This window comes from Chenopodium album, chromosome 7, assembly GCF_948465745.1.
Source record: "Chenopodium album chromosome 7, dcCheAlbu1.1, whole genome shotgun sequence".
Taxonomy (NCBI): domain Eukaryota; kingdom Viridiplantae; phylum Streptophyta; class Magnoliopsida; order Caryophyllales; family Amaranthaceae; genus Chenopodium; species Chenopodium album.
The window spans coordinates 73,770,120-73,794,212 of record NC_137840.1 but is presented as its reverse complement, the minus strand read 5'-3'; the positions used below and the strand labels follow the sequence as shown (position 1 = coordinate 73,794,212).

General features: G+C 32.2%; 3 protein-coding genes and 1 pseudogene across 4 annotated transcripts; all 4 read right to left on the bottom strand.

Annotated features, from left to right (window-relative positions):
• Positions 1–201: 201 nt before the first annotated feature.
• On the bottom strand, positions 202–7,452 carry LOC145639508 (early nodulin-like protein 18). Its single transcript, XM_081690765.1, has 2 exons — positions 7,126–7,452; positions 202–954 (listed from the first exon to the last, which is right to left on the bottom strand). Exons 1-2 carry the CDS (start codon positions 7,316–7,318, stop codon positions 500–502), a joined length of 648 nt encoding a protein of 215 aa, XP_081546891.1. The 5' UTR covers positions 7,319–7,452; the 3' UTR covers positions 202–499.
• A 649-nt stretch (positions 7,453–8,101) lies between these two features.
• LOC145639507 (cytochrome P450 monooxygenase 76AD131-like) lies at positions 8,102–9,891 on the bottom strand. The gene is made up of 2 exons (XM_081690764.1): positions 9,025–9,891; positions 8,102–8,903 (listed from the first exon to the last, which is right to left on the bottom strand). The coding sequence occupies exons 1-2, from the start codon at positions 9,889–9,891 to the stop codon at positions 8,304–8,306; spliced, it is 1,467 nt and encodes a 488-aa protein (XP_081546890.1). The 3' UTR covers positions 8,102–8,303.
• Positions 9,892–12,561: 2,670 nt separating this feature from the next.
• Positions 12,562–14,883, bottom strand: LOC145638508 (cytochrome P450 monooxygenase 76AD131-like; annotated as a pseudogene). Its single transcript, XR_014114664.1, has 2 exons — positions 13,901–14,883; positions 12,562–13,167 (listed from the first exon to the last, which is right to left on the bottom strand). The product of XR_014114664.1 is annotated as a cytochrome P450 monooxygenase 76AD131-like (transcript).
• Positions 14,875–16,863, bottom strand: LOC145638509 (cytochrome P450 76AD1-like). Its single transcript, XM_081689486.1, has 2 exons — positions 15,989–16,863; positions 14,875–15,760 (listed from the first exon to the last, which is right to left on the bottom strand). Exons 1-2 carry the CDS (start codon positions 16,850–16,852, stop codon positions 15,155–15,157), a joined length of 1,470 nt encoding a protein of 489 aa, XP_081545612.1. The 5' UTR covers positions 16,853–16,863; the 3' UTR covers positions 14,875–15,154.
• Positions 16,864–24,093: the final 7,230 nt, after the last annotated feature.

Genomic DNA, 24,093 nt, shown 5'->3' with positions numbered 1-24,093 from the left:
GTATGAGTATATGCTTAATCGACTTTGTTAAAATAAAACAATTGATATTATGTAGTACATTGGCTGTTAGTACCCGTAATGACCTAAATGAAAAATATATACTACGTATACCTATTATAAAACTATAGGTTACATATTTGAGTATTGAAAAACTCATATACGAGTAGTTCATATGCAAAGCATATATTTCGTCTACACTTTAAAAAAAAAAAAAAAAAAACCAAATATATATTTCATTGAATTATTACATAGAATTATCTCTAGATCCGACGTTGTATAGATGCTTAAACTATTCAACTAATCAACTCGTAGTTTAATCCAAAGAGGTATTACATTATCACATCAAAAGAAAAATAATTTAAAGTATACATGTGTCTCCCGCCAACAATTATTTCACGGCTCTTTAGTCCTTAACTCCTTACCGACATCTAAATCCAAAAAATACTTTTACGAAACTACCCTTCAAAATTGACCTCCAATTATGGGCTTGCTTCAACGATTAAAAAACAAAGCCCAAGCCCAAAACAATAAGACCAGCCCTAATCACAGCAACTCCAAATATTCCATCAGTTAGCCCTTCTACTCCATTGTACATGCTTTCTCCTTGACCACCTCCACTCCCTTGAAAAGCCGGGGGAGGCTCCGCCATTGGCGGGGCAGAGTACAGTGGAGGTGGAGGTTGATTAAGGCTTGGGGGAAGGCCCAACCCTTGGCCAACCTTAATGTCAAACCTCATGCCGCGTTGGCATTGGACCCCATCCTCGGCATCAGAAAAGAAGTAGTTGGGGCCCACTTTTGTCAATGGAACGGAGATGGTCAATGGCTGACCAAACTTGGTGGCACCCGAGTTGAAGACAAGTGTGTTGTTGTCGGAGGAGTCATCAGAGGTACAGTTGTTGTAAGTATTGGAATTGTATGTTTGGATCACTGTTTGATTAGTATTGGTATTAAAAACTGCCAAGAAAAAGAAAGAGTGGGAAAGTTAGTTAGTGATATGCATATTGAAAAGATGGTAATGGTAAATTTTCCCGGGTAAAATATAGGAAGTATTTTTTTTCAAATTTTAATTTTAATTTTTTTTTTATTTTAATTTTTTTTTTTATCAAGACAATTATTACGTAGTAATTGTACTTATTTTGAAATTTGACATCTTTTTATTTTGGTTATTTACTACTCAGTGTAATTGTCAATTTATCAAGACGTACCATATTTCATGACAAACTACAAAACACATGTTGCATTCTTATTAAAGAACTTGTCAATTTATTATTAATGCATGAAAATGAAAGATCGGGTAGGTTTTATTTCAAAACACCTAAGACCATCTCCAATTGTGAGACTCAAATAAGTATTTTTAGGAGAGAGAATATTTTTTGCAACGTATACCATAAATTGGTATCCAAACTTAGCAAATTCAAATGAAAGTTGCTAAGTTTGGATACTCAACTTTGAGTTCCATTTGACAAAAAGTGTGGGTCTTTGTCAATATTATAATATATTATGTAATTTATTTATTAAGTTTTACCCTTTTTATTATATTTTTAATCTTATAATAATTGATGGGTCATAAATTAAAAGTGACATTTGTAGATTTTAGAGTCTTACCATTGAGAATTTAAATTTCATATGAGTTGCTAAATTGAGAAGTGGGTATGGTATCACCATTGAAGGTAAATACAACTCATATTGTATTTCAATAGTTAAATTTAAGTCTCACCATTGGAGATGGTCTAATAATACATTGATTCAATTCTAAAGTTGCAGTTTGTATGAGTATAGAGTACTTTAAAGTTTAAAAAGGACAAGTATTATGTAGTATATACTATGCATATGAAGAATTCAAAATTAAACGAGCCTATAAAACCATCCATCTACATTTTCATAGAATTATAGATAGAATACCCAATATTGTGATATGTCAATTAGTTAAATACTTTGTAGTCTATAATGAATCTTAATTGATGTGTGCTATTTGAAGTTATTTTAAATTATTAATAATAACTTATAATCCAATTTCAGCATATTTGGACCAGTGATCATTACTGATTAGTGAGTAGACTTAGAAAATTTGTCATCTAAACTTATTTTGTACGGAATAAGTTATTACTCCATAGAAATTAAGGTCATATCACGACAAAACTCCAACTTAATAGGTTATATAACTCCATACAAATTTTGAACCATATGATATTCCTAATTTGATGTTATGTGCAACTTTACAACTTTGGGTTGCACATAACATTTAACGGAGGTACTCCGTAGTATTTAAGCCCTCTTCTCTTCACCTTAAAAAAATAATTTCAGTTTAGTAAAAATAATTTCGGTTCAGTAAAAATAAGTTCAGTTCAGTAAAAATTAGTTTTCTTAGAGAAGAATTATAATTGAAAATCGGTAAAAATAATTTCAGTTCAGCAAAAATAATTTCAATTTAGTAAAAATAATTTAAGTTCAGCAAAATTAATTTAAGTTCAGTAAAAATAATTTCAATTCAACAAAATTAAGGTAAATAGAACGGGGCCTAAGAAATGACGTTTACAACACTTCAAAAGTTGAAAAACAATAACCACTTCTTCTCCCAAATAAAACAACTGACACCCCAATTGGTATTATATACACCATGGTGCACCTACACCAGGCCCAATACGCGTCCAACAAACGGAGCCCAGACAAACAATCCACGCCCAACTATTGAAACCCAGACGCTGACCACACCCAACACACGTGATTCGATTTTTTTTATAAAAAAAATAACTGTTCTGAATTTTAAACAACCATTTTATTTTTTTAATCATTTTAAAAATATTCTCTCTCCTCTCATAAATTATAAACTTCCTTCAATTAATTCATTTGCATTTCTCTCTCCTCTTTTCAATTTTCTCACTCATCTCTTCAATTCTCTCTCTCTAAAAACTGATAGTCTTCCATGGCGAACGATGAAGAACAACTAAAAACAACTTCAAAAAGGTGAACATCACTTAAATTACTTTAATTTTTATACGATTTCGTTAAATTTTTTAAAATAATTGTCGTTTTGGTTTTTTTCTTTCAATTTTATTTTTATTTTTATTTTGCTGGAAAATCATAAGTATCTACTCCTATTGAAGAGGATGAAGATGATATGTAAGTAATTTATTATTTAAATTCACAATTTTAAAATTTTAAAATTGAATACTAATTTGAACCATAACTTTTTGAACAGGACATTAAGCAAAATGTTCAAAGTCAAAACACCAAAAAAGAAGAAATTAGAAGATATATCTAAGTCAAGTCAAATTGTTGATCAAAAAATATTGGAAGAATTAGATAAAGAAATTTCAGAAAGTCCAACAAACATGTATATTTTGGGTTATATATTTCTTGATTAATGTTCATATACGTTGTTTGGTTTGAAATATAATTTATGTTTGTACAACACAAAATAAACCACTGAACATCGCTTATAAACAACTGAACAACTCACAATTCCATGTTTATGTTTGTATATTTGTTTGCATGTTCATTGATTTTAATTATTTTTTATTTTTGTTTGAACAACCATTAAGTAACTTGTGAACAACAAGAAAAAAACACTAAACATCCCCCACTTCAATTTACGTTGGTATATGTTCTATTTAATATTGTGTTGAACACCCTTAAGAAACTTTTGAACAAAAAACATTAAACAGCCTCCACTTCAATTTATGTTCATATATGTTTTGTTTACTATGATATTCAATTTGCTTTACATTCATATATTTGTTTCAAATGTTAATGATATTGTTATTTTTTTTTATTAATAGTCCAACTACTGGAATGCACCCACTTACATTTGAAATGCCCCCACTTATATCTAAACAGCATCCTGAAAAATCTGATCAACCCTCACAATCCCCTAAAAATTCTGAACCACCAAAAACTTCTGAACAATCACAAATTTCTAAACCCTCTTCAAAACCTTCTGCACAACCTCCAAAAACTTCTGAACAACAGATTCTCCCTGAAACAGAAGAACCCCTTGCGAGAGAAAAACAACCAGAAAACACTGAACCCACTTCAAAACCTTCTTAACAACATCCAAAAACTTCTGAACCAAAGATGCCCATTGAAACAGAAAAAAAAAACCCATAAGAAAGAGAAGCCACCAGAAACTTCTGTACTACCTTCAGAAAATTCTGAACAACCTTCACAAACTTCTATACCACCCACTCCAGAAACTTCTGTTCGATCTTCAAAAACTTCTGTTCCACCTCCAGAAACTTTTGTACATGCAAGCACCATAAAGTTCTGTACAAGCACCATAAAGTTCTATACCACCTTCAAAAACTTCTGAACTTAGTGGAGGCAATGCTAACAATGCAATTGTGCCCATATAATTCATGTTTGATGTTCACACACACACACACACACACATATATATATATATATATATACTTTAATTTATGAAGTAATAATTTGTGTATAAATTATATTAAGTATTTTGGTATGATGAAATAATAATTTGTTTGGATGTTGTGTGTTTCCTTATTTTGTTGTTTAATATTTAATAATAAGCAGACCAACTACTGCACACCCTCAAAAAACTTTTAAACAACACAATATAACCACTGAACATCCCCCTAAAGAACAGTGAACAACCCCCACTTCAATATTTGTGTTCAAATATTTTATGTTTCATGTTCATATTAATTATTATTTATGATCATATAGCTTATGCTTTATGAAGTTCAAATTTGTTTGGGTGTTCATTGTTTTTCATTATGTTGTTTATTTTTTATTAACAGTCCAAAGACATCTGAACTACCCCCACAAACATCTGAACTACCACCACAAACATTTGAACTGCCACAACAAACATCTGCTTAGCCCTCGAAAACATCTTAATAGCAACCAGAAGCCATAGAAAAGCCCCCAAAAGAAATTAAAAAAGCCCTTTGAAACTTCTGAGAAGCAAAACTTTTGATAAGCCACTAGAAGAAACAGAAAAGCCCCCCTGAAACTTCTGATATGCCACTAGAAGAAACAGACTAGCCCTCTGAAACTTCTGATAAGGCATCAGAATCAAGTGAAAAGCCACCAAAGTCCTTTGTTCTTATGCTAATGCACATTGCTCATATTCTAATACAAACCAGCTATCAACATATATAGTAATGTATTACCACTTTCGTTCTTTATTTGAAGCTATTAGCCTATTATACAAGGACTTATTACTATCTCGGTGAGAAAAAAAGCTATAATACAGGTATAGTACTATGTCCATTGATCATATGCTCTTAATAACAACTAATAAGAAAATACGTCTATTATGTTCATTTAAAAAAAAATTAGTGTTCAATTTATGAAAGTAGAATGTTCAAACTTAATACTCCATACTTCGTATCCACTTGTATAAAATTACTTAGCAATCGTATATAGAATGAATATATGTTCAAAACCAATGTAACATATAGGTTCATATATCTAATTAATAACAAAATATATAACAAATTCTTAACCACTTATTTAAAAAAAACAATTTTTTTTTAAGCAAATGCAAAATATATATGTATGTTCATAAATAACATATGTTCATGAAATTACGTTAGAAGTTCAAATCAAAAAGCATAACCATTATAGCTCAAAAGGCTTCTTTATCAGTTCTGACTTGTTTCTGTATTGAGTTAGAATAGATTTATTCTTTATTCACTGAAAAATATAATTAAAAATATATGTTAATAACCAATCTGTATAATTAAGATGTTCATAATTCCTAAATATATGTTCAGAATTATAATTAAGATGTACTGTTCATAATGTCCATAGATCTAAAGAAATGTTCATAAGAAATGTATAGCATGTTCAGAATTATAATTAAGATGTTCAAAATTCCAAAATATATACCGGTAAAAATTTATTTACATAGGATACGTATCATATGTTCAAATTTTTAACAAAAATGTTCAAAATTACCAAAATATAAACGAATACAGGAATATTCATAATAAAAAGAGAAAACGATCGATTCTATACACATGAACTAAATAAAAGGGGATCATGTATTGAAAATTATATGAATGTGCGTGATTGTTTAATTTTTTTTTTTTTTACGGGATGCGTGATTGTTTAATTGATACCAAGCTAAGTTGATTTTTTTTTTGATCAAATTAACCAAAGTAAGTCAGATATGACTATATGAGGATATACATTAACAACTTTATTACTTTCTCTCTCCAAGTTAGGCAACATTCACCATGAATGAAGCTCCACATACTCTGCAAGTTAGATATACTTTTCCTAATTAATTTCTTCCTAAATTAATCTCCTCATATAGCTAAAATCCACCGCCACCTATTTCGCCTCAACTACTCCGTCGAACCATCATCATCTTCTCCGGGACAAAACCAGTCAAATATTAAATTAAATGCAAGATTTTTCCTCTCGATCCTATCTCATTAGTCGAATTGACTTTTATAATGAAGGTAATTCCAGGAGAATTCCAGCCAAATTCAATCAAAACAGAGGAATAAACATTGGTGATAACCGCATTCAATAACGAAGAGAGAAAGATAGAGGAGAGAGAAAATAGAGGAGAGAGAAATTATGTATGATGATTTAAAATCAGGTAAGTTTAAGAAGAAAATTGAAGAAAAGGAATTGAGAAATTAGAAAATAATTGAAAAAGGAAAGAACGTTGAGAATTTGAAAGAAGAAAGCTACAGCTGGCAACTACTAATTACGTGGCATCAACTCATTGGTGGTGCACACAATTTAAGGTACACCATGGTGCATATTATAATTTGAGGGACATTTGGGCCATAAATAGATACTGCTTCACTATGAGCCATTAAGCCCAATACAAATAGCCACTTCTTCTCCCAAATAAAACAACCGTAATTAGCGCACATTTATTCCGAAAAGTATCTACTAATTAAATTCAAACACGCAACTTTCCTAAAAAAAACTCACGACAAATTGAGATTAATTCGACTCTGTAATTTACAATTTGAATTAAATTAATTCATAGCAACATTGTATTTGGATGTTATTCTAATTTAATTCATGCGTAATATATGTAAAAAAAATTAACGACTCTAAGTAATACTGTATTTTTTTGGGACGATATAAAATTAATTGCAAATTTTTTGAGATGAGAATATAAGATGAACTTACTAAGATAATCGCCGAGGTTGAAGGTTTGAGAAGCAGCCCAAGAGGAATAATTAGTAGAAGATATATTGGAATTACTATTAAAATACCAACCCGATGGCGGCGGTCCTCCCACCGTGTGATTGGTGTAAGTTACGGCGGATGTTACACCAATCACGGCGGTTATATATATAACCGCTGCCATTATTGCCGCCATTGGTCTATCTCCGGCGGCTGGTTTAGTTATTGTATGGTTTAGGTGGATGGTTAAGATTAATTTGAGTGAAGCTTATCGTTGTAGAATGTAGAGTAAGACAGTATATTTTGAAATTGGCAAGAAAGGGAAAGGAAACAACGTGGGGGAGTAGGGGATTGCACTTGAGCATGTGACTTGGAGATGACTGTACAGTGTACTCGCTATGTTTTTTTTTTATTACTCCATATGACTGATTGATTATTAGTATCTGATCGGAAGAAGACTATACCCTCGCTATGTTATATTTTTTTTTTATTTTTTTGAGGGATTTGATTATTAGTATTTTTTTTTTAGTGTTTAAAGAGCCACAAGGGCGGGGTGAAAATCGATCCCAAGATCTCTTGGAATCGGGAGGGAAACTCTAACCACTTGAGCTACCCCTCACTCTCATTAGTAATATTAATTGTCATAATTGATTGATCCATGAATGAAAATTGAGCATATATGACAATTATATGTTTCCTATAAAGTACAATGGATTGTATTATGAAAACATTGCAAAATCTAAGGATAATGATTATTGAAATTAGAAATTAAAGGAGTTAAACACACTTTTTTTTTAAAAAAAATAAAAATAAAAAATACTCCGTAACATAACTGTCACTCACAACATAATTTTTCAATTGTTCTACGGTTCTACCTCATCCAAGAAGAAAACAAATTTAACATGCGTGATTAACGTGTCTCTATCATCAAAGACACTGTAATTTTTTTTTTTTTTTTTTTAATACGAAGTAATTATACATTTTGGGAATATTCCGTGGAAGATCCACTTGCTCATGGATGATGTATTGATAAGAAGCTAATCCTTGTCTCCTATGTATAGTTTGAATCATCCTAGCCCAAGTACGACTTCTAAGAAGCAAACAACGATAATGATTACACCATATTATTACATTGTATTTTGAAAGAGCTAAACTCCTCAAGATCCTTGGTAGTTAATTAATCACTTAGGAAGTGGAATAGCTTGAAGTGGCTCAACTTTTAGCAATGTAAGCCCAAACTTTTCTTCAATGTCAATAGCTTTTAGACTTGCTGCTTCCCAATTGAATGAATGGATAAGAGTGGCTAACATTAAATGCACCATCCTATTTGCCAGTGGCATCGCTGGACACATCCTTCTTCCCGATCCAAAGGGTATGAGCTTAAAATCTTGTCCTTTGATATCAATATTTTTCTCTAAAAATCTTTCTGGAGAAAACATATTTGGATTTGGCCAAACACTTGGATCTTGACCAATAGACCATATATTAACCCAAATAATTGAGTGTTTAGGTATTAAATAGCCACATAACAACACATCCTCTTCTGCCTTGCGAGGTATCAAAAATGGTCCCCCTGGGTGTAACCTCATTGTTTCTTTCACTATTGCATCAATGTACGGTAAATTTGCGATATCAGATTCTTGCATGATTGATCCATCTTTGCCCAACACTTGGTCCAATTCCAGTTGAGCCTTTTTCATTTTTTCAGGGTTGCGTAATAATTCTGTCATTGCCCATTCTAATGCACTTGATGTTGTTTCTGTTCCCGCTATAAACAAATCCTAGGCACACAAATAAATTACTAAATGAGAATACACTTTATAATTTATTTTTATATACAAGTATAAAATTAAACCCTCAATTAAATTATATTCAAGGCAAGAATTAGTTAAACTAACTTACCACGAGCATATGTCTAATGTCGTCAACGCTCAATTCTTGATCCTGAACAAGCTTAAGCAGAGTACCTAGAACATCATCCTTAACATTTGTTGGATCTTTCAATCTTTCATCAATAATTCCCTCAAAAATCGCAAGTAGCTTCTTGAAGTAACCCCTTGTTCTCTTCAATGCTCCTTGCAAATCCAACTTCTTAAGTAGCGGGAATAAATCCGATAAATTAGCCCTTCCACACTCTACCAATATATTCGAAATAATATCCTTAAACTCTTGAGTATTTGAAGAAACATGGCTAGCTAAATCGATCGAGAAAAATGTGTTGGACAACAAATTTAGCGAGGTTGTGAACGCTGCCTTACCAATATTAACAGGCAGACCCTTTTCGGAACATTGTTGTACATACTCAACTAACTCTTTCACCTTCTTTCGCCGTATGTCTTGACTCATATTAAGTTGTCGATTGGTGAACAATTGGATAGTCGCGATCTTTCTAAGGGTTTTTCGTTTGGGGCTTACTGATGGAAGCCAAACCATGGAAAATTTTTCGTGGTTTTCGGCCTTTTCGGCCTCTGGGACATACCTACTAGAAAGGGCTAAGTCGTGGTTAAGGAACATTTCTTTGGCTACTTCCGGAGATGATATAACTATTATAATTTTGCTCCCTAGCTTGAGAGACATTATAGGACCGTAAATTTTTACAAGCTCGGCGACAGCACGATGAGGTTTGTCGCCGAGCTTGAGAATGTTGCCTATAATAGGCCATGGTTTTGGCCCCGGAGGTAGTTTGGATTTACCAAACAATATTTTTGAGATTTGGATGGTGGTGATGAGGATGGGGAGGAGTAGTAGTAAAGTGGTGTAGTATTCCATTTTGTGATAGGCTTATAATTCTGAAAATACAACGTACTTTTATTTATATGATAATTGAATACGTACTCTATAAAAATTAGACCCTTACAAGGTACGACAAACTAATTAATACGAAGCATACTATTGAGATATAATTTGATACTCCGTAATAAATACGTTAGTTCAAATACATATATTATTTTAATAGAAGATATTGAGATATGATGAGAACTAGTGGAGTTATTGAAGTACCGACTAATTATTGTAATAGAAGATATTGATATATGAGAATATGGAGTTATTATTGAATATCCGACTATATAATCTGCTCGTATGAGTTAAACATGCTATTAATGAGCTAGAATATATACTCTACTAGTATATTCAATGATTTGCTGGGGAACTGATTTCTGTTAAAAAAAAAAAATTATTTGACAAACGCAAAGTCCCAAAATTCAATTGAAAATAAATCAAAACTGGTGAGCGGAAATCACCAGATTTGCAGGTATGAAATATTGAATTGATTAAATTAGTTTTTGAACGTTGACTCCCGTGTAATATTAACTGTGGTTGTTGAAACCTTTAATTTGATTTAAAGTAATACATCATTATCATGGAGTATTGGAGTTGTTGATTATTCTAAGGAGTATACATTTTCATGTATTTTAATTTAAAACTCCTAATATTTGAATAAAAAAAAAAAAACTATATATAAAGTGCTTTTTTCGTTTCTTTTTAAATATAACATGTCTTTTCGACACACATTTTGAAGAGGAGATTAAACAATATAAATGAATAAATTATTCAAAATAATTTATACTTGTAATCTAGATGTCCAAATTATTTTGATAAAGTTGCTCATTTATCAACTCTAATATACTCATTTCAAATAATGCCAAAAAAGAGTGTGACATTTAAAATAAAATTATAAACAAAGTATATTTTAATACAGAGTATGATACAAATTAAATTATATCTCTTATATCATGGTCACTACTCAAATCAACTTTTTTCCCCTTTCATCACATCCTTTACATACTTTTTTAAAAATTAGGGTAGTTAACGCTCGCGAATGCACGGTGCAAGCATATAGCTAGTCATGTCTGGAATTCTCTTTCAGTTTGGTTTTATGTCATAACTTTATTTATTAGTAACATTAATGAAGCAAAATATGAAAGGGAAAAAAAGGAAAAAAAAAAAGAAAATTGGGTATACATGTCTGCACTATTTATATGAATTATCTCAAAAATTTTAAAAGATAGGGAAGAAAAAACTTTTTTTTTGAAAAAAAAAAGCCAAAAAGCTATGTTGGCAATAAAAAAGGAAAAAATGTCACACAAGTGATTCGCATGCATGAATGGAGGTATATACTTCCTCCATTCTATTAATATTGCAACAATGGACTTTTTGCACTATTCATCACTCTTGTTTGACCATATAATATGAGTTATACGTTAAGCAAAATATAGTCAAGTAGGATCTAGTTGGATTCGTCTCATAATATCAAGTTTTTTTTAATTTTTACTCTTACACAATTATAGATATTTAGCATATAAAATGTGTTTTGGGATGCGTAATTTCCTCCTTGTTGCAATATTAACAGAACGGAGGAAGTATATAAATAGACATTTTAAAAAATATATTTTACATAATACTATCATAAGTACGCGTTTGGTTAAACTTTTTAATTTTATTAATTAATTAATATTCCAAGTAACTACCACACTTATATTTTATTATATTTAAGGTAATGATATATGTAACCCTTAGGGCTACAAATAAGCATTTAATGTCTTTTTTTTTGTGTGTAAGTTTGGGAATACATGACAAAATCATATGCAAATCAGTGTAATAAATGAATATATTTCATTAATACTTTTCCTCTTTTAACTTCTATGCATAGTCCTTAGGCTCCGTTTGATTTGATGTAAAACATTTTCAATGAAAATTTAATTTTTATAGAAAACATATTTTCAAGGAAAAGCTAGCACAATTGCAAATTAGTTTGCTTTTGTTTGGTTGCATAAAGAAATGTTCAAGAAATATCAAAATATGAGTGGGAATGTGAGGGAAGTAATAAGGAGATAAGGAGGATGGAGTAAGTGATTTTCCTTGTTTTGTAATCATTAAAAATGCAATTTTCCACCATGAGAAAACTGTTTTCCACACCTTCACAAACCAAACAAATGAAAATGAAAAAAAATCATTTTACATGAAAACATTTTATTTCAAACCAAACAGGGCCTTAGTGCTACATATAGTATAACATTTTCCTTATAAGTTTACACCTAAAACTATTTGTCGGTCATTTTTTTTTATTTGGTGTTTAGAGAGCCACAAGGGCGGGTGATGAGAATCGATTAACATGGAATTGGGAGGGGAGCTCTAACAACTTGAAATAATTAATAATTAATGTGTCCATTGTCAATAATGTGTGAGTTGTTTTTTTCCGACTCAAATGTCTGAAACCAAAACAAATGAACACAGTATGTCTGAATAATCAATTAACTTTGTACATGAGTCATCAGTGTTTGTACACAATTATAGTACGACTGTACGAGTATGAATTTTTATTCCATTATTTAGCTCCACACATTTCTATTATCAACTTTACTACATAGGCCACATAATATAATGAACCATGCCAAAAACATGGCATATAGTTGTCACAAAATTACAATTTTGAGATGATCACCTAATAAATGGAATAGCTTCAAGTGGATGAGCTTTTTGAAGAGTCATTCCAAACTTTTCTTCCATGTCTAAATCTTCTGGAAGTTCTCCATGACCATTCTTCCAGTTGAATGAATGTATTAGAGTAGCCAACATTAGATGCAACATCCTGTAAGCTAATGGTATTCCTGGACACATCCTTCTTCCCGCTCCAAAGGGTATGAACTCGAAGTCTTGTTTCTTAGCATCAATTTCTTTCTCCAAAAACCTTTCAGGTAAAAAACATTCAGGGTTTGGCCATATACTTGGATCGTGACTTATCCACCATACATTAACCCACAAAGTTGAATTTTTCCGAACTAAATAGTCACCTAGTTGTACATCTTTTACCGCCTTGCGAGGTATTAATAGTGGGGCCGGTGGATGCAATCTTAATGTTTATTTCAATATTGCTTGAATATATGGTAAATTTGAAATATATGATTCTTGCATTGATCCTTTTTTGCCAAGTACTTCGTCCAACTCACTTTTAGCCTTTTCCATCTTTGTCGGATTTCGCAATAATTCTGTCATTGCCCACTCTAATGTAATAGAGGTTGTATCTGTTCCAGCTATAAATAAATCCTGAATATACATTGATATAAATTTATACATATATAATAACCAATTCATTTTGTGCTTCTTGTTAATTTCAATTTCAATTGACAAAAGTTAATGCTTCTATATGTATTTCAAAATATACACCCTAACATCAATGATTATTAAATTGTCATGTTTAGGAGCTAACAAAAATAAAAGTTATGTTGTCAAACAATTTTTAAAATGTCAAACATAAAATTAATTAATTAATAAAACAATTAAGATGTAGACTATGTCAAACTGACTATGCTTCCACAGTTCCACATATGGAGGAGTTCTTACTTTTTTTTGAAAAACAAGAGGAGTTCTTACTTACATACATACTTTAATTTTATCAATATTCATAAGATTATTTAACTCCTACATAGAAAAGTGGTACCAATTAGGTTGTGAATAGGCTCAAGTTGGATCAATATTTGTTAGTTCAGTTTCAATTGGTAATGCGAAGATTAATACTCCGTAGTTGCTTTTGGGTTTAAATTGGGTTAGATCAATTCGTGTCAAGGTAGATCAACAAAATTTATATTTTAATATATGTGTTAATTATCTACGGATCATACTAAAAAGTGGATATATATAGTGAACCAATCTAGTTGGGCCTATGACCCGCCGACTAAGTTGGTTAGCCTTGCCGGCTAATCGGACTGGGTTAGTAAAATCACATAACTTGCAAAATTTCAATTGAAGAAACATTCTTTAAGATAGATATAGAACTTACCACAAGCATATGTTTGACCTCATCAAGGCTCAATTCATTGTTCTCAACAAGCTTGAGTAGAGTGCCTAGAACATCATCCTTAACATCCATTGGATTTTTCAATCTTTCATCAATAAATTTCTCAAAAATCCTCATCAACTTTCCAAAGTAAACTGTATGCCTTTTCAACACACCTTGTATATCCAAATGCCTAGCGATTGGAAATAGATCGGACACATTAGGCCTTGCAGCGTCTTCTACTATATTTCGAGTCAGATCTCGAAACTCTTGCGATTTCGAGTCAGTATGACTAGCCAAATCGATCGAGAAAAACGTGTTCGACAACAAATTTAGAGAGGTAGTATTCCCTGCCTTACCAATATCAACAGGCAGACTACCTTCACAACGTTGTTGCACATACTCAACCAACTCGTTGACTTTTTTTTGCCTTATAACTTGGCTGGCATCAAGCCGTTGACTTGTAAACAATTGAATGGTTACGATCTTTCTAAGGCTTCTCCATTTGGGACATACAGGGAGCCAAACCATTGAGTAAGTTTCATGGTTTAACACCCTCCCAATATCAGGGATACTCCTACTAGATAGGACTAAATCGTGTTTCGTGAACATTTCTTTGGCTACTTCCGGGGATGATATCACTATCACTCTGTTGCTCCCGAGTTTGAGAGACATTATAGGGCCGTAAATTTTGGAGAGCTCGGAGATAGCACGATGAGGCTTTGTCGCCGAGTTGGAGAATATTACCTATTATAGGCCATGGTTTTGGTCCCGGAGGGATAGGGAGTTTGTTTTTTTTGTGTTTTGATAGGAAGAATGCTAGAATAATGACGAAGGGTAGCAATTGGAGTACTATTGTGTAAAATTCCATTGGTATGATTTTATTATGGAGCATGTCACATTTCAATGAAGAATGATGAGATTCAAAATAATGTCACTTTGATTAGATAGTTAATGTTCATTACTTTATAATTTAAAAAAAAATAAAAAAATTGTTAAGATGATAAGATCTGATACTATATATAATAATGTGTTGATGAACTTATTGAATTATACGAAGTATATCTTAAGCAATAAAATAAGGATACAATCATACAATGACATTAGATAGCACATTACATTTTATTAATGCTCCATATTATATATCATCAACAATAATAATTATTGATGTTTGTTTAAACCATTTTTATAAAACCATTGCAAATTATTTTTATCATTCCTTATTTAATACATTAATTTAGAGAGGAAATGATGTGATCACCTAGGAAAAGGAATTGCTTCAAGTGGTTTAGCTTTTTGAAGTGTTAAACCAAACTTTTCTTCCATATCTATATCAATTGGACTCACTTCGCCGAGAGATTTCCAATTGAATGATTGAAGAAGAATAGCCAACATTAGATGTACCATTCTATTAGCCAATGGCATCCCGGGACATATCCTTCTTCCTGCTCCGAAAGGTATAAGTTCAAAATCTCGACCTTTTACATCTGTTTCCCTTTTCAAAAATCTTTCAGGTGAAAACATAAGTGGGTCTGGCCATACACTAGGATCGCGCCCAATGGACCACACATTCACCCATATTTGTGCATTTTTTGGTACAAAAAAGCCACATATTTCTACATTATTGTTAGCCTTATGGGGTACTAGAAATGGGGCTGGTGGGTGCAATCTAAAAGTTTCCTTCACAATTGCTTGGATATAAGGTAATTTTGAGATTTCTGATTCTTGAATGGTTCCATTTTTGCCAATAATTTGATCTATTTCAATTTGTGCTTTTGCCATCTTTTCTGGATTACGTAGTAACTCAGTCATTGCCCACTCTAATGTACTGGAAGTCGTATCAGTCCCCGCTGCAAACAAGTCCTTATGTGTAAAACATTCGAAAAAGAGAAAACACGTGTTAGATATTATATCAAATCGAGGGTCAAAACTCAAAACACGACATCTTCTAAAATGAATGTATGTTATTCAGTTTTATAATAAGGTTAATGATAATCTAAAAATAATTAATTAACTATGAATAGCATTGAGGGAAACAAATAGACAATAGCTTAAAAAAATAGGGGGGGGGGGGGTGATAGTAAAACTTACCACTAGCAAATGTTTTACTTCATCAAGGCTCAAATTATTATCCTTGATGAGTTTGAGTAGAGTAGCAAGGACATCATCTTTAGGAGCATTTGGATCTCTTAATCTTTCATCAATAATATCCTGAAAAATTTCCAAAGATTTAGTATAGTTTCGCCTACTTCTCTTCAATACCCCTTGCAAATCCAACCACCTAATTAATGGGAAAAAATCCGAAACATTAGGCCTTCCAATCTCTTCCATGAAATGCCGTACAAGCTCCTTAAACTCTTGCAAGCCCGACGAAGAATGGCTAGCAAAATCCATCGAGAAAAATGTGTTGGACAACAAATTAAGCACGGTTGTGAATCCTGCCTTACCAATATCAACAGCTTGGCCGGCTTCACAACATTGTTGCACATAATCAACTAGCTCTTTCACCTTCTTATGCCGTATATCCTGGCTCTCATTAAGTCGATGTGTTGTGAATAATTGAAGGGCTAAAATCTTCCTAATCTCGCGCCATTTAGGGCTTACCGGGAGCCAAACCAAAGAGACTTTTTCATGGTTTAAGGCCCTCACAGCATCTTGCACAATCCTACTAGAAAAATCTAAGTCGTGTTTAACGAACATTTCTTTGGCTATTTCCGGGGATGATATCACTATTGTAGTGAGGCTCCCTAGCTTAAGAGACATTATGGGGCCGTAAATTCTTGAGAGCTTGGCGACTACATGATGAGGCTTGTCGTCGAGAAGAAGCATGTTGCCTATGATAGGCCATGGTCTTGGCCCTGGAGGGTTGATCACTTTTGATTTGCTAAACGTCTTATATATGAACGTAATGTAAACGATGGTAAGGAGTAATGTAGCAATAATGTAATACTCCATTGATATTTGATTAGTAGCTAGAATTTTAAATTATGGATATTATTTTTGGACAAGAAATTTAGTGAAAATTTATAATCAAGATCTAGAGTAGTAGTTGGACAAACTCCTAGCTATACACCATTTCCATCCCAAAAATAAATTTCTTGTGGATACACTGTATTGTACCGTGCATGATTTCGAGCCACATCTATTTTGGATAAGAGGTTTTTTAGTGCGGCAAGCCACATGGTGCGGCGGAGGTTACTTGTATTTTAGGGTTACTTGTATTCTAGGGTTACTTATATGAATTACTTTTATGGTGTTACTTGTATTATGAGGTTACTTGTATGGGTTACTTGTATGTGACACTTGTATTTTGAGTAACTCCTACAAGTAACTACAAATCAAAATCTCATACCAAACCAGTAACACCCTACAAGTAATCCCTAACCAAAACCAGTAACACCCATACAACAATACAAGTAACCCTAGAATACAAGTAACGCCTACAAGTAACCCCTGACAAAACCAGTAACACCCTACAAGTAACCCCGACCAAAACCAATAACACACATACAAGTAATCCCAGAATACAAATAACACCTACAAGTAACTCCTGACAAAACCAATAACACCCTACAAGTAACCCTTGTCGCACCATGTGGCCAACCACATACAAAAATTTGTAATTTTGGATATGAATATAGCTCGGGATAAGAACTTAAGAAGTTATCACTGCACCATGGAATTAATTTTTATAATATTTTCTAGTTGTGTTTTGACTAAAATGCTTATAGCTACCTAAGCTATCACCAAAAAGGGCCATAGTTACATATGATCATTAAGGAGCAGTTACTTGCTTGTGGGAAAAGTAATGTATTAGTGTATTGCGATGGAAAGTAGTTGAGCTTTTAGGGTTCCAACTACTTCTAAGAATTTAAGATCGAGTTTTAAGATTTGGATGTGACATCATTTTTTGTGGTCCCCATTAAAAATGATGTCATTAAATTCTTGTTAAGACTCTAAGACTTACACAAATTTATCACTTTAGCCTTAAGACTTAAATATTTAACATATTATGTAATATCCCGTATTTTCATACGTATTTTATAATTAATTAATTAAGAATTATTTAATAAAAAGGGTATTTTAGTAAATTCATTATTTGGGGCCAAAATAATATTTGAATTTTGGCGCCAAATATAAGTATTTAATCATTTGAATAATTAATTATTTTCGGATTTCTAAATTGATAATATATAATTATCTTTTATAAGGTCGGTCCATATTTTATTATACTAACTATTTCAAGAGAAATATCTAATATACATTATGTATTTAACTAATTTTATATTATCTAAAATATTTATTTATTCAATTATTTTATTATTATTTTCGTTTTTAATATTAAAATAAATAAATAAATAAAAATAAATAAATAATTGTGAAACGTGATTTGATCATGTTTTGAAGAGTGATTGTTATCACTTTAGTTTGTTAATTATTATATTTTAAATTAACCTCTAATTTTCTTCTTCATTATCTTATTTTGTTTATATCTTTCTTCTCCCAACCATATGTATATCCATTTAAATTTTCTTATCTTTTAACCCAACTATTAATCTAGACTTAATTTGATTCAAATACCTTAACAACCCCAAAAACTTATCACATTTTCTAGTAATCATATCACAACTTAAACTCTATCCTTTCTACACCCTCAACACTGTAAATAGACCCTTAATTCTTCCCATTTATTCACACCAATTCTCTACTTTTCTTCTCTTCTTTTTACACAAATCATCCCGTTTATCTTTGAAGCCAACTTTCGGGCACTTCTGCTCAGTTTTATGGGTATTGACGTTTCACAGAAGATTGTTCTTCGAGTTTAGGCTCAAGAATCACCCAATTCGGAGTTATATCGAAGGAGTTACAGCCTCTGCAAGTTCTGCCTATTCTTTCCAACGCAAATCCAATTCTTCTCTTTTCCTTGGTTTCTTATCTTTTCTTATTCTCTTCTCTTATTCAATTATTATTATTATTATTATTATTATTATTATTATTATTATTATTATTATTATTATTATTATTATTATTATTATTATTATTATTATTATTATTATGGGGGATTTATAAATAATTATTATGAGTAGTTTTAATTATATAAAATCAGATTTTTAATAATGTTTATGCTGAAAGGTTCATGTACATATAGTTGGGAGGTTTTAATTTAATTATTTGTGATTATTTGTTAACCTTATATTGATTAAGGTTATATTTATTTGTAGGGTGTGTTCAATCAAGGTTCTTGAGGTTCTTTTTGTGTGGTTTTTCTAGCAAGGAGGTACGTTTAGGTGGCTAGATACCTTTCAAAGTAATTGGTTTGAATAACATGTTTTACATAATTTGATTCACTACGTGAAAAAATGAATTTGGCACCGGTTCAAACCCGGCCTAAGGCACCGGTTTGAACTGGTGCCAATGTGCGGGGTGCCAAAAAGGTGTTTAAAAAGGCACCGGTTCAAACCGGTGCCAAAAATCGAAATTGGCACCGGTTAACCGGTGCCAAAAAGGCCCACTAAAAATTATAAAAAAAACCCCAAAAATCATTTTTTTTGTCTTTTTTTGCTTAAAAATTTAATAAACTAAATTAAATAAAAACACAAAATATAAATCAAACATCACAATCAATATAAACGATTCTGTTTAATATATATATAATCAATAAAATTTTATTGCATAGATCAATAAAAAAAATTACAACATATAAATCAAAAAAAATTACAACATATAGATAAAAAAAAACCTACAATATAAATAAAAAAAAAATATTACAACATCACAATCTAAAAATCCCCATATTCTTGATTCTTCGATTATGTATACCTGCACCAATTAAAACATCAAAAATAAATTGATTAAAATGAATAAGCTGGGAAAAAAATTAAAAAAAAACCAGGAAAAAAAAAATCGAATTAAAATCGATTAAAATAAAAACAAAATCGAAAAAAACCCAAAAATCAAAAAATCAAAACAAAATCGAAAAAATAAAAACAAAATCCCAGAAAAAAATAAAAAAAACCCAGAAATCATAAAAATAAAAACAAAATCGAACAATTAAAAAACCCAGAAATCAATTAAAATAAAAACAAAAACAAAAAAAATTGAAATAAAAAAAATCCAGAAAAAATCGAAAATCAAAATCGAAAAACAAAAATCAAAAATCAAAATAAGACAACGAAAGTAAAAATCGAAACACAAAAATCAAAATCGAAAAAAAAGAAAAACAATAATCAAAATCGAAAAACAAAAATCAAAATCAGACAACAAAAGTAAAAATCGAAAAACAAAAATAAAATCGATAAAAAAGAAAAACAAAAATCAAAATCGAAAAACAAAAATAAAAAATTGAAAAACCCAGAAATCGAAAAAATAAAAACAAAAACGAACAAAATAAAAAAAACCCAGAAATCAATTTAAAATAAAACAAAAACGAAAAAAAAAATTGAAATCGAAAAAACCCAGAAAAAATCGAAAATCAAAATCGAAAAACAAAATTCAAAAATCAAAATCAGAAAACAAAAACCCAGAAAAAATCGAAAATCAAAATCGAAAAACAAAATTCAAAAATCAAAAATCAAAATCAGAAAACAAAAACCCAGAAAAAATCGAAAATCAAAATCGAAAAAGCAAATTTCAAAAATCAAAAATCAAAATCAGAAAACAAAAACCCAGAAAAAATCGAAAATCAAAATCAGCCAACAAAAATCAAAATCAAAATCAGAAAAACAAAAATAAAAACCGAAAAAAAAAATCAAAATTGAAAACAAAAAATCAAAATCGAAAAAAATAAATCTAGAACAATCGAGTTAAAAAAAACCAGAAATCGACAAAAAAATAAATCAAAATAGCATAAAAAAAACCTAAAGTGAAATCGGAAAACAAACCCAGAAATCACTACTAGAAAACTGTTGTTTTCCGACGGAAAAAATCCCTTGAAAACACCTTGTTTTCCGTCGGAAAACCCGTTTCCGACGGAATTTCGTCGGAAACCGTCGTCGGAACACCCTTCGTAGGAAAATCGACCTTTTCCGACGGAATGTTTTTGTCGCAAGTGATTTTCAGGCACTAGAAAAGTCCGTCGGAAATTTCCGACGGACACAAATCCGCCGGAAAATTCCGACGGAATTTCCGTCGGAAACTGATTTATAGAATTAAAAAAAAAAAACGCCGCGCCACCACCGGCGCGGCGCATCACCACCTCAAAACACCACAAGCCCTTAACTAACCCTAAGCCCAGACCGTCACTCCCCAAACTAACCAAGATCCAGCCACCACCAGTCCACCACCACCGAACCCTAACCCAGAACTACCCAAATCAGCCACCGTCACCGAACCCTAGCCCAAAACCACCCAAATTAGCCACTACCACCGAACCCTAACCCAGAACCACCCAAATCAGCCACCATCACCGAACCCTAGCACAGAACCACCCAAATTAGCCACTATCACCGAACCCTAACCCAGAACCACCCAAATCACCCACCACCTTAACCGACCCCTCAACCCGAAACCCGAAAAAAAAAACTGAAAAATTAAGATAAAATACAGAAAAAAAAAAACTAAAAACAAAAGATTAAAACTTTGTAGATCTACTACACTTACCACAACAATTCGACCACAATCAACCAAATTTAGTCTTGAATTTGGGTATATAAGGTCAAGTTCGACCATTAAAACGCTAGATCTAGCATTTTCATGGTCGAACTTGACCTTAAAACCATGAATTTCCTCCTTAAACCATGAATTTGCTCCTTAAAACCACGAATTTGCTCCTTAAAACCACGAATTTGTTCCTTAAAACCATTAATTTGCTCAAAGAAGAGGAGGACGAAGCGAGAAGAGAGGACTGAGAAAAGAGGATTAGAGTAGAAAGAGAAGACGAGGAGAAGAGGAGATAGAGAACACCGAGAAAAGAGGAGAGAGAAAGAGAAGAAGATGAGGAGAGGAGAGAGAATGAAAAGGAGTAGGAGAAAGATAAAGGGGGCGGAACGAGAGAAGTGGGGTGTTTTAGGGTTTTTTTTTTTTTTTTTTTTTTAATTAGACTCCGACGGAATTTCCGTCGTTAATCACCGACATAAATTAATTCCGTGGGAAACTTAAAGTTCCGACGGAATATTCCGTCTGAAAATATGTACTTTCCGACGGAATTAGGTGTCCGTCGAAACAATTCCGTCGGAAATGGCCCTATTTCTAGTAGTGAATTGAGGGAGGAGGAGACGTGTTCGTGGTGGTCTCTGTGGTGGTGTTGCATGTGCTCGCGCACTACAAAAAAATGTCCATATAGAAACGGAATTCTATCGACGGAATTTTATCCGTTTCTAAATTAGAGACGGAATCAAAAAATCCGTCTCTAAATTAATTTAGCGACGGAATTTAAAAATCCGTTTCTAATTTAGAAACGGATTTGAAAATTCCGTCGCTAAATTAGCAACGGAATTGAAAATCCGTCTCTAAATTAGAAACGGATTTTCTTTCCGTTGCTAAATTAGCAACGGATTTTTTTTCCGTTGATGAATCTAGCAACGGATTTTTTTTTCCGTTGCTAAATTTAGAGACGGATTTTTTTTTCCGTTGCTAAGTTAGAGACGGAATTTTTTTTTTTCCGTTGCTAATATGAGCAACGGATTTTTTATTCCGTCTCTAGATAATTTTTTTAACTAATTATTTAAAATATTACATTAGAGACGAATTATGTAAGTTAAATTCATCTCTAAACTAGAAACGGATTTTCAAATCCGTCTCTAATTTAGAAACGGATTTTCTAATTTCGTTTCTAAATTAGAGATGGATTTTAAATTCCGTCTCTAATATTTCTTTCATTTATTATCAATTATGTGCGTAAAAATAAACAAATAATATTTGGTATAGTTGGTAAGAGTATCAGTATTTGACATTGAGGTCACGGGTTCGACTCCTACTAACAGTAATATTGCGATTGGAGATTCAAGGAGCGTTACATGGAAAGCCGAGTCGGGTTGACCCGAGTGAGGTCGACCCAAATAGCAGCTTTTTTTTCGATTCAAAACATTTTTTCCGTTGTTGAATCTAGCAACGGATTTTTTTTTTCCGTTGCTGAATCTAGCAACGGATTTATTTTTTCCGTTGCTAAATCCACCGACGGATTTATTTTTTCCGTTGCTAAATCCAGCGACGGATTTTTTTTTCCGTTGCTAAGTCCAGCGACGGATTTTTTTTTTCCGTCTCTAAATTCATTTAGCGACAAGGTTTTTACCAACGGAGTGATTCCGTTGATAAATCCGTAGCTAGCTATGTCCAGCGACGGATTTTTAGCAATTAGCAACGGATTTCACCTGTTGCTAAAAGGCCAAATTTTTGTAGTGGCGGTGGTCTCCGTGGTGGTGTTCATGGTGGTCTCCGTGGTGGTCTTCGTGGTGGGCTTAAAGGAGAAGGAGACGCGGTAGCTTAGTCTTGAGGGAGAAGGAGGAGATGAGAAAGGGAAGGAGGAGATGAGAAAGGGTAGGAGGAGATGAGAAAGACTGGTTAAGTGGAGCGAAAGAGGAGGAGAGGAGAAGAGGAGAGAGAAAGAGTAGGAAAGAAGAGGAGAGGAGAAGCGGCGAGAATGAAGAAATAGGGTTTGGGGGGTATAAATATGGCCGAGTTTTTTTTTTTTTTAAAAAAAAAAAGTTTAATTGTTTTTTTTTTAATTAAGGAGCGGTTCAATTGGCACCGGTTCAAACCGGTGCCCTTTTAGTTTTTGGCACCGGGTTGGTCTGAACCGGTGCCTTTTATATTTGTGTAAAATGGCGCCCAAATTTGGGCCGGTTTAGGGCACCGGTTTGGCCTGAACCGGTGCCTTTATGGGGGTGCCTTATTGTATTTTTCTACTAGCGATTGGTGATTGAATTAAATTGATTTTGAAATAAATTATGTTTGAAGGTATTTATTTTAATAAAAGTATTTGAATGATTGATTTATAAATCATGTTTTGAATGGTTTGGATTACTTATCGTGTTTAAATAATATTGGGAACTATTGGATATTGAAAGGATTTATTGAACCATTGAATTATTATTATTATTATTATTATTATTATTATTATTATTATTAATGCTTTATAAGCATGTTAGTAATCCCACTATGCGGATTTGATTTATTGATAAGGTCTTGGACTTTGTATGACCGGGTCTTTCCTCAAGAATAGCCTTGTAATATAAAGAGACTAGCTTGGTGGGTGTGCA